The 12,066-nt window shown below is 44.1% G+C and overlaps 1 protein-coding gene across 1 annotated transcript in view; it reads right to left on the bottom strand.

The window, feature by feature from the left end:
* Positions 1-12,066, bottom strand: part of MYO3A (myosin IIIA) — a 204,365-nt gene that overhangs the window by 179,940 nt on the left and 12,359 nt on the right. Inside the window, exon 2 of the mRNA XM_077809469.1 lies at positions 2,971-3,105. Within this exon, the coding sequence (XP_077665595.1) occupies positions 2,971-3,105 (135 nt within the window). The remainder of the gene's footprint in view (positions 1-2,970; positions 3,106-12,066) is intronic.

The following is a 12,066-nucleotide window of genomic DNA, read 5'->3' as shown; positions in this document are numbered from 1 at the left end:
TTTTCCTCGGATGACACCTCCTTTTGTCCTGCTCCATTAACTGTTTCCGTGCAAAGATTGTGTGCATAGTGTGAGGACATACTGTCTGCAAATTTTCACAAGTCAGCCTTGACAGATTTCAGCTGTGGTGTCTGCTTTTGGCATTTGAGCATCCCATCATCCATCTTATCAGTCTAGCTTTTTGTACTATACTCATCGCTGTAGTGCCCAAGTGCTCATCTATAAAAGCTTCTTTGTTGTTCCTCAGCAGCATCCCACTGATATAGCATTTCACCCCCTATGCAAACACACGCATGCACACACTTAAAATAACATCGTCCTCATTTAGGACTAGGAGTTTTTACTCCCACTTAACTGAGAAGAACTTATTCGTGATAAAATCATCTGGGTTATCACAAGGGTGGAAACCATGCCTATATCTCACTAGCCCTCTAACATTTTCTTATTAATTTGTACTAGTTACAGATTATAATGTTATTATTGTTTTTACTTAGAAGAAATAGCCTCTGAACTAATCTAGGGGTCTAGTCCCCATGTTCCCTTCCTCATATGGCATGGAGAAGAGACTGCATCCACAGACCCCAGCTTGGGGCATGAAAGCAGAGAGTATGGCTTTAGCAGTAAGTTCTGCCTTTCCCTGCAGAACTTTCCCCTTCATGGAGCTCCTAGCTCTGTTGACTTCCAAGGAGGTTGGGATCAGTTCTCTCAACTGGATTCTTCTCCCTCCTAACCTATCAGGTCCCAGATTTCAAAGCCTGCAGTAACTTGCCCGGTTTCTTCCTCCACTCTATGGAAACTTACCCCCCACCCCCCACAGTGAGGTGTTCCTGGAGGTTGGGCTGGGGGTGGTGTATCAGGGGAGTTCCTGAGAGCACAGGAATGCCCCTTTGCTTCAGAGGTTTGCTCATAGTCTACATGGAGGGGCAGAACCCCTGGATTTTTTCAGGGGAGGGGATGGAAGACAAGCCCCCCTCCATGAAGTTAGACATAAAGGGAAATGCCGCAAGCACAAACATAGAATTTGCACTAGGTGGGGGGAGCAGTAGGCCTAAATTCTACGCTAGAAAACCAAATCAGTTTTCCCTGAAGAACATTCCAATATAAACAGAGTTCTCTACATAGAGTTCATTAGACCAGAGAGACAAGGGAGAATGACTAAACACCACATATAAGAATCTATAAAATTTCTTCCTCCTGGACATATTTTCAGTAATAATTAAAACAAACAGAAAGTATCTTCATTTTTATAACTTGTAAGATAACTATGCCAAGCTCAAAAACAAGGTAAAATGGCCATAAAAAGCTACGGACAGAATAAAAGTAAGATAACATTTCAACAAAGGCATCTCTTTCACATTACAATTTTTTTCACCATAAACATTTTTTATTAAAAGTAGGAAAGTTTCAGTAACCAACAGGTACAATTATCTGCTATTTGACATTTAAATTTCCAAGCATACGTAGCTATCTAACTATCCATACAGATATACACAAACATTCAAATTAACTAGATTCCTTGATTTATTTTAGTCTATGTATATTGACAAGTGACTTGCTTTTCACATGTACAATGAGGGTAATGCACCCAAAAGAAGAGCATACCATAATATGCAAAGTGAAGTGCACACCTATGCATACCGTGTTTAAAAAAAAAAAAGTATCCTGCTAATGCGTCAGTTAGTTTTCAAAATTTAGAAGCAACTCCACAGAAAATAAAAAAAAAAGCTAAATTACTAACTTGACCTAAAACACTTTACACAGACCCTGTCCTACTTTGATTGTTCTACAGCAACGCTATAGGGACCAGAGTTTTCAAAATAGTTCAGGACCAGCGTTTCAAATGCTCAGCACCCACAACTGGGTCTAGATTTTCACGGACTCCTTTTGAAAATCTGGCCAGTCTTTTTGGCCAGTAAGTGGGAGCTGAGCACGTCTAAAAATCTGGCTCTGGTTATGGACATGAGCTTTTTTGAAACGCTGGCCCTCAATTAATACACTGTAATACCACATATTAATTTCTTTCTCTTCATTTACAGGATAAGTCTATAATACTTGTTAGATTTTGTATTGAGGAAATTTTGTATTCCCTAATTTAGCAAGCAAATGATAAAAGAAATATATTTTTCAACCCATCATTACCAAACGCCCATAGAACAACAAGAGCCTAACAAGATAAATGGAGCATGCTTTGGATAGCCATAAGTGTTCATTTGCATTCCTGGCATCTAAGGACCAATCCTGCAAATCCTTTCACAGGAAAGTTAATGGGAATTCCATCTGTGAAGAACATGCAGGACTGGCCTTTGTGGACTTTAATGCCATTTTTCAAATGTACTTTTTATGCTTGAGTTTTTATTCATCATAATTAAAGAAGAAAGCATGCAAATTACAGGTCTTAGTTTCCCTTTGTTCAACGTAAACAACTATTGACACCAACAGCAAATTAGATAGTTTTTTTTGTTTTATTGTTATTTTGTTTGTTTTTTATACACACAAACCCTGTGAATTTAATTCGCTTCTACTATATTGTGAAAAGCACATCACATTAACTACTGTTTACTGGCATGCTTAGTCCTAACTCCTTGTTGTTTAAACAAATACTTCTCGATAGAGATTTGTATGCCAATCTTCACCAAAGGAAAAAAGTGTTTAGATTAGAAACTAATTAAGACAGGAGCATATAATAGGGTACAAATGCTAATAAGAACTTAACTGTAAAGACATAAAATTAACATTAAGGGAATAAATATCCTAGATGAGCATTCAGGAGCCAGAGAAAAATCAAAGAATGATTTGAGAACACAGGAGGGGATAGTGACAGTATCTATGGACTGAGCAACTATATTGGAGAAAAATGTCAAACAAATGTGTTGTGTTTGATATGATGGGTTTGCAAGTGAAGTAAGAATGCTGCCAGGAAGAAAACTGCTTTTAAAAAATAATAAAATTCAATAATTAGAAATTATCTACCTCAAGAACCAGCCAAAGTTGGTCTCCATTCTTCACATCTTTCTTGTAGTACATTCCATAGAACTTGACTACGTTGGGATGATCAGAGAGAGCTTTCAAAATGTTGTACTCGGCTTCAATTTCTTCATCAATATCCTAGTGCAGCATATCACAAAAATAAATAGCAGTCAGCAAACCCAAGGCCATATGAAAATTGACACAGTGTGCAGTCTATTCAAACTTTGTCTAAAGATAAAACAAAGTCAAATGAAATATTAGTGCATCTTTACAACACTGTAAAACATATACTCAGTTCTGGTCAGTCACAATACCCTATTTAATATATTTAACTATACAGAATTAAGACTAAAGTCGTCTTTAGCTTACACTGTCTTCTGTCAATTTGAGCCAAAGCACATGGTGGCAGAAAGTCCAACAGGAGTATGGGTGAGGAAGAAACTGCCATAGTTCCAGGTGGTCACAACATCCTCTAGATAGGAGCCTGCATGAAGCTGGCACAGACCTAAGTGGTGGTGGGGGCAGTGCTGATTGAAACTTCAGACAGAAAAACTGCTATTGAGTCCCTGGGAGAACTTGCAGCTTTTCTAGTCTGGTACCACCAGGAGGGAGAACAGACAGTATTCCTAAAACCTGCCCTCCCTTCAGTTGTGAATCCCTTCTCTGGGGCTAAGGGTTGGGTTCTGGAAGGTACAATCTGGATTCACCTCCCTCTCTCTGTGCCAGCAGGTGTGAGTCCAGACCAGTATATTAGCAGCCTTTGCTAAACAAGGCGTTTGCTTAGAAGGAAAAGTTACTAAAATATGACAGCATCAAGGTTGAATGAAGTAATTTACTAGACAGATTTGCTGAATCTCACTGACACATATTGTCTCATTCTTTCCTTGTGCTCCGCCATCTCTCTGTTGGTGTCTACCTGTTGTCTCTTGCCTTACACTTAGATTTTTAGATTGTTGCTCTTTGGAGCAGAGTCTTTGTTCTATGTTTTTACACTTGCTAGCAATATGCAGCTCTAATCCAGAGGTGGCCAACCTGAGCCTGAGAAGGAGCCAGAATTTATCAGGGAACATTGCCAAAAAGAGCCACAGTAATATGTCAGCAGCCCCCATCTGCTACTCCCCTCCAGCCCCCAGCACCTCCTGCCCACTGGCAGTCTCACCAATCAGCGCCTCTCACTCTCTCCTCACGCTTCCCACCTACCGCTATCAGCTGCTTTGCAGTGTGCAGGAGGCTCTGGTGGGGAGCGGGGAGGAGCGAGGGCATGGCAAGCTCGGGGGAAGGGGCAGGGGCCTCGGGGGAAGGACCTGGGGCAGAGCAGGGGGTTGAGCAGTGAGCACCCCACAGCACATTGGAAAGTTAGCATCTGTTGCTCCAGCCTCGGAGTCAGCGCCTATGCAAGGAGCCGCATATTAACCTCTGAAGAGCTACACGCGGCTCCAGAGCCACAGGTTGGCCACCCCTGCTCTAATCCATGACCAGGGCTCCGGGGCACTACTGCAATACAAATAATAATAAAAAACAACACGTTGATTAAATTCACTGAAAAATTTTTCATACATTTTGAAAACTTACCACCCAACTAGGGGTAATTTTGCAAATACTGTGCATATCAACATCCAGGTATTGCGACAGGCACAGAGACTGAAAACAACAAATATGCTACTTTCTGTTTAAAGTTCATCTTTCTCTATTTTAATTTCAGTTTCAGTATTCAGTTCTCCCCAAACTCTTATACTCCAAAGAGTACTAAATAATTTAGCTAGCATTCACCAAAGGCACCAGCAGAGTTCACCTCTCTTGATGGTGGGTCCTGAGTGCTCCCTTAATGTGGAATCAGAATTGCCACTGTACTCTGTTCACACCCCTCTCCTTGACAGAGTAAAAATGGGGAGAGGGGAGCCCAAGAAAAATATCATTGTTGTTGAGTCCCCCATCTCTGCAAATGCATGTGGCAAGACCCCACTACTTCTTTTTTGTATCCCACTGAACCTCTTTATACTTTTGAAGGAAGTTTGATATTGTCTGGAGTTTCTGAAACAGTGCACCCAGGGATCCACATACCAGAGCACATGGAAGTTTGCCAGCACCCAAAGAAGGGTGATACTGGGCTCTGCTGCAGTCAAGGTGTGAAGGTATTTCATCTGCACTTGGGGACATGGGGATCTCAGCAACAGCCACGCTGGTCACATGTAAAGTACACTTATACTAGTGCGCTTCTCCAATTAGTTGTGCACGTACTGCTAGTGTGGGTACCCCGTACCTGCACTGTGTCCTCATATGCTGTGCTGGGCATGGGTATACACTGTGCACAAGTGTGCACACATGTTCACACCATCCCTTTTCAGTATGGAACAGTAGCACTACCATTTCTGGGGCAGTATCCCAGAGTCCTGTGCATCACAGGAGACACTCTGGGAACTTCCTTGCTGCATATTGCTGGTACTATATGCTGCCTTCACACAGCTGGCAACGGCAGCTCCTGCTCAGCCTCCCTCCTACCCAACTGCATGGAAGACATGGAGCAAGTCCATCAGGATGTGGATCTGCTTCTGCTGCTCACAGGACAAATGTCCAAGTGATGCAGTACTGGACACTGCACAGAATCTATCCAGAAATATGTGGGACTCTGAAGCCATATGACCGAGAAGGTGAATGAAAATCCATTGGGGTGCCATGGAACAGATGTCTTCAATGCTGTGATTGCAATGGTATGGCCATGGGTGGACCACCGCTTCTGATCCTGGAGAACCAGCGTGGCGTGGTGGGACCACATCATCTTGGAAATCTCGGATGATGACTCAGTGGCTGCAGAACTTCAGAATGAGGAAGCAAATCTTCACAGAGTTGTTTGAACCGCTTACAGCAACCCTCCATTGCCTGAACACTCAATTTCAGAAACCCATTCAGTGCAAAAGCCGGTGGCTATCTCCCTGTGGAGCTGGCAATACCTGACAGCTACGGATCAGAAGTCTGCTGTGGGGAAAGGGGTGGCTGTATAGGTTTCCAAGCTATCTATCCACTGGTGGTTCCAATAACCCAAGTCCATGAAATTACAGCTAGATTTCAGAGGATTCGGTTTTCCAACTGTGCAAGAGCCATCGATGGAGCACACAGCCCAATACTTTGATCACTGAAAGGGGAAAGTGAATATGTGAACCAAAAAAGCTTCATTCACCAAGGCTTAGTGGACTAAAGGGGCTGATTAATGAACATGAACACTCGACACATTGGAAAGCTCCATGAGACCTGGGTGCTCAAGAGATCGGGGTTTACTGTAAGGGTAAAGAAGGACTTTATTCCCCAGAAACAATGTGGCTCTGTATGGTGTTATTTTGGGGGACCCCACATACCCACTCAACTTGGCTCATTAAGCCATATCCTGACATTGCTGGCCCAAGAAAGAGGAAATTCAACCACAGACTGTAGAGTGGTGACTGAGTATGTGTTTGGGTACCTAAAAGTCTGTTGGTGATGATTGTGGACCCGCATGGATGCCAATATGGCAAACATGGTCCTCAGTATAGTGGTATGTTGCGCCTTGCACAACATATGTGAAACCAAATGTGAATACTTTTGGACAGAGTGGGCACAAGATCTGGTTATCAAAGCTTTGACAGGCAGCTGGATCCCACCCATTTGTACAGTACTCCTGGTTCCCAGCAGGCAAGGGAAATTTGTGATGCTATTTTCTTGCACATCATGAAACATCTAAGAGAGGTTTTGGAAGGCGCTTCACACAACTTCTTATCAATGTTCTCTAAACCAGTGCAAACAGCACGTAAGAGCTGTTATACCTGAATACTCCTATGATTGCTAGTGGTGACTATTTGTTGGGAGTAGGGATGAGGGGTCAGTATTATCTATCTTCATTTTTAACTTTGTTTCGGTTTCCTTTGTTCGTTTTGTTCATTAAATCATTTACAAAGCCAGACATTTACCTAATCTTCATTGGGTTTTCCATGGTGCTTCTGAAAAACATCAGCTGCTTCAGAACTTAGTTCACTGTTGTCATCCCTGTTTGTATTTTTAATTAGGAATTTTTAAATTTTTTTTTTAAGGAGGGATGTGTGATGGTGTGTACCAACCCCACGCTCATAAGGTGAGGGGAAATCTTCCGTGTGGGGTGATGAGGCTGAACACAGGGTCGGGTACAGGGATTGGCTTGGAGTTTTTGTCCCCCGTTGCATGAGCTGGGGGGTTCCACTGCAAGGAGTTTTGGGTACCAGTAGGAGATAATGTGCTAGCTGTCCATCATGCTTCTTCCCATAACAGGTGTATGTATGCTTGATCCACCACCTCACCGACAGCCTGGACAGCAGCTAGAGGAGGAGGAGAAGAAGGTGGTGCTTGTTCCCAGAGACGTGCAGCAGCAATCATGGCAGGCAGAGACTAGAAGTATTTTGCTACCAGTTGTACTAGGGACTGCATGATCCCATTACCTCCAAGCATGCTCCTACACCCCATGCTGTCTCCCCAGTTGCAGGAAATCGTTCATGATTGCCTCTTCCTGCCTAAGAGTCCTATCCTTCCGTGGCCTAAAGAAATCAAATTGGCATTGCCTAAAGAAGTCAAGAACAATCAAAATGTCTCCCAGGGTCCTTCTCCTTCACTCTGTTCTCTCTGAGTGCTGCTCCTGCCCTCCCAGAGGAATGAGCTCCCTGGCAGTAGGTAAGCTCCCACCAAATCAAAGACAAGGGGTGCATTATGTGACACTATGCCCCATATTCCTCATAGAGATATTTTTATGATATGGACTTTGTGGCTGGAGGCAAGCCCAATTCAAAGAGGGAGGAGGGCATAGTGCCTACCAGTGAAAAGACTGTTCTGGCTGTTAGTTGTGAGCCCACAGCCAAACAGGGGATAGATCCCACCCTAGAGAGCACAGGAGAGTGTCTTAGAGGGGGGAGCCCAGAGAAGGACATTGAGAAGGAATTTGGGGGAGTACAGGACTGTCTCCTCACTGATTACAGAGAAGGCTTTGCCCAAAACAGAACAGCTGTTCCAGCATCTGTGCTCCTAGGCACCCAACCTGTGACTCAGGTTTTAAGAGGGAACTGTGTAACTGACCTTCCAGAGGACAGCAGCCATACAACTGACCTCTTAGAAACAGAGAGAGAGGTGACAGAGGGTACCCCAATCCAGGTCCCACTTTTGCAAAATGCTGTTCCTGATGTACTTGTGAAAACTAACTCTGTCTCTTTAAGACAGGATGAGCGTCCTACTAAAGGCTGGAGTGTCAGTGAAAATGCTAATGACCCACCTGAGAAAGGGGAGGACAATGCATTCTCCCCAGCAGGTAAAATTCTCCCAGCAGATAGGCAAGAGCTGAGAAAAGGGGGTAGGGAAGGTTTCAACACTAGGAGTGAGAATGACAAAAAATCCCTAGGGGTTGGGGAGGATTTTTTGCTTGGGCATAGCCCTGGAGATGGAACGCAACTCCATAGGGGGCTGGCCAGTAACATGCAAGGTCCCCTTACACCCTTTCTTCCCCAAAGCCCCAAAGACATACATGAATGAAGAACCTTTACTAAAAGGGGAAGAAAGACCAGTATCTGAACACATACTGTGGTTCAAGAAGAAGTTGCAAAACACAATGAATATTGAACAAACCGGACTGTCTAAACAGAAGGCGTGGTATGATCAACATACCTGGAAACACCTCCATATCACGAAGTTGCTGGTACTGTTGAACCTCATAATATACAGCTTATTGGTTATAACAAAGAATTTGGTACTCATGATAAATCCCTTACAAATGTGTAACGTGCATAATTTTTGGAAAAAACTTTTGAACGTGCTAGGAGTGACAACAAGAGAGTCCTATAAGAATACTGCTTCTTAGCCAATACCTGTAAACAGGCTTAGAGCTTGGCACAGCAGAAAAACCTAAACTGCTGTGTGGAAGGGGAAACTGAGGCATGCCGTCTCATGGCATTGATGGCTAAATGCCAAGACACCTACACTTTAAAAGATATTGATATCTACATTGTGTTAACAATGTTGCACACTAGAATGCTTTCAGGCAACCTGGAAAAAAAAACCCCTCAGAACTTTGCAAAAACACCTCTGGATAACTCTACAGTGTTTGATAACACTTGGAGGTTGTATAACCAAGACCAAAGGAGGACATTAGGTGCACTTCCCTCGCATTAGTCAGTGACTAACCCTCTGGCAGTAATCTAAGGGGGCAGGTGTGATACTACTCCCCATATTCCTCGGATATATTGTTATGATATGATTACAGCATATCTGAGACAGGTTTTATGCAAGATGGGTCATGTAAGGTATCATTGGAAAGGTTATGAATATGATTATCATATTGTTTGCATGTATCATTTTTGTATCTGAAGTTAGGAATATTGTCTGTGCACCTATTACAACCGTGTTTACCCCTGGGGAATGCCCACTGGACAGAATGAAATCAGTTTAGATTGCTGGCTGGAAAGGGCCATTAGGAAAAACAATAGGTTTTTGAAGATGCTAATCTCCCACCTTCCTGGAAAGCCTTCCTGTGGACACTGTAAACAGACTTTGAGTTGTGGCTGCAGGGCCATGTGATCAAGTCACCTGATACTGGACTCCATGATAAATTTTGTACTTTTCCCCTGACCAGGGGTGGGAATCACACTGGAAGACAAAGGATTCCCACCATACGTAAAACCTATTTAAGGCAGGGGATTGACATAATCATGGTTCGTTCTTCACTGAATCCCTGCCCAGGATGACTGCTGTAAACATCTAAGAAACAAAGACAAGGGGCTGGGGGGTGGTGGGGGGAGAGAAGGACTGAGCCCAGGCTGGAGGGGTGTCTAGCCTGTGAATGAAATATCTGAAGTTTTAAGCTGCAGGCCAGTGCAGCTGGCCTTTAAGAATCTCTGCAATCTGCCTAAAACAACATTTAGGGTGAGAAATTACTACTTGTAACCAGTTTCTTTAGTATCTTAAGCTTAGATTGCATGTTTGTTTTATTTGCTAAGTAATCAGCTTTGATCTGTTTGTTATCCCTTATAGTCACTTAAAATCTATCTTTTGTAGTTAATAAACTTGTTTTTGTTTTCTCTAAAAGCCATTTGTGGAATTCATAACTTGGGGGGAGGGGCGGGCAAGAAGCTGTGCATATCTGCCTCCACATTGAGGGAGGGGGTGAATTCCAATGCGCTTATGCTGTATAGTTCTCTGTGCAGCACAAGATGATACAATTTGTGGGTTACACTCCAGAGGAGGTGTGCAGTTTAGCGCTGGGCAATTCCTTTGCTGAGCTTTCCCATACAGAGCTGATCTCACCATCTGTGTAAAACTGCAGCTGGATGTGTCCCTATATGTGTGTGCTGGAAGGGAGCTTGACAGCCTGTCACAGCAGCACAGTGTAAAGGGAACCCAGGCTGGTGGGGAAGGTGGGCTCAGTGGTACTCCAATTTTAAGTGGCACCCCAGGGGAACCTCTCACACATTATATTTCATCTCCTCTGAAGGAATCTAGGAAACACCCCCCCCCAACATAACATCTGAGGATTGCAATGGGTATAGTCCCCTTCTTTCTTGCACAGTGCTATAGCCCATGAGGAAGGAACTATGGTTAATAATGGTAAAAATCTGAGGTATTGTTATTAAAATGTTGTAACTTGTACATCAAAGGGGCTGGTTGGGGTGGGGTTTAGTTCCTCTCAGGGGGTATCTGACTAGGTTACTTTTTGAAAACATAGCAGTTTTCAAGATACCCGAATGGAAAAGACAGGTCTTTCTAGTCCTATCAGGGGAGCTGACAATCTGTGCCAGAGAGATGTTTCTGCTAATAGTCAGCCCTCTACCCATTGCTCAGTGGAGGGGGCTGGTGAGCTGCAAACATGGACCAAACTGTTGAACCTGAGGAACCAGCTTGAGTTTGTGCTATAGCAAAAAGTTGCTGAATTATGCTTGCAGGACAGGGAGGCAAACAGAGAGAAAATTGACTGTATTCTATACTAGCAGATGGAGTTCTCAGAGAAGAGGAACCAAGACCCACAAGGAATACCCACCCCTTCCCTAATGCTCTTGTATTGCCAGACACTCTGTCCAGTGTCCAGTGAACAGCATTGAAAGAGACACAGAAAGAGTCGTACCACAAGCCTATATGGTCTTCTCTGAAGTTTCTGATTAACACCATAAGCCTGCTGCCTCTCTGCTGGAAAAGGACACTGTATTGTGTTTGGGGAACTGCTGGGAGCTGAACCTTCACCCACCCCAACTTCTCCCTGCTTCTGCAGCGTGCCTTAGCGCAAGGAGAGGCCAGATATCAGGGACTGGGAATGATAACATATGTTTGAAATGGTCACAGGGAGAACAGACCACTCAAGCAACCAAACAGTTCCCTTTCCCTTCCTGGACCTAGGTGAGCCTGTACACAAGACAAGAAACCCAGCACAACCAGCTCCCATTCATAAAGGGAAGGAAAGAGTGGGTGGGGGGACAGGGAAGGGTGGTAGTTCTGGGCCTTTTCATAAAAGTTCAAGTCATGAAACAGTTCCTTCCCCATTCGACCATTTCCAAACCAGTCCCCTCCCATTACCACCCTCATCAGCATGACCAGGGACTACTGTTGCCAGGGTGTTTGCCAAGAAATGCATAGACGTGGAGGGACAGAGACTGCTCATTCATAGTCTTTGTTAAAGCTTCCACTAAACGCATTGAAGTGGTTCATGTGATCTCAATGAAATCATTAATTTACAGCGTGCGTTTCTAGGGGACCATGTCAAGGTGACAGGCTTAAGAAATATTTCACTAGATCAACAGGGGATATTTCTGAGGAGGGTGGGGGTGTTTTGTAACATATCAGCCTTAGGATCTGCAGTGTTCGTCAGGCTCCTTGTTGGGGCGGGGAGAGGAGAAGAAAGGAAGTTTCCTCAACCAGATCCGCTGGGTAGAGGTGCAGAATCACATGCTCCTCCTCCTCTGGGGCACCCAGGACTTCCTTCAGGACTTCCTCCGAGGATGCTGCTGCCTCCTTACCCTACCCTCATTGGTGTCCCATTGTACAATCAGGCCAAGAGGAACGAGGGGGGGGGTCCCAAGTCTCTTCAGTCTCTGTACTTGCAGCGCAGGAGAGTGTGCGGTCCAGCTCATC

This window comes from Eretmochelys imbricata, chromosome 2 (assembly GCF_965152235.1).
Source record: "Eretmochelys imbricata isolate rEreImb1 chromosome 2, rEreImb1.hap1, whole genome shotgun sequence".
Classification (NCBI taxonomy): domain Eukaryota; kingdom Metazoa; phylum Chordata; order Testudines; family Cheloniidae; genus Eretmochelys; species Eretmochelys imbricata.
Note: the sequence above shows the minus strand (reverse complement) of the source record. Positions and strands in the feature narration are given on the sequence as shown.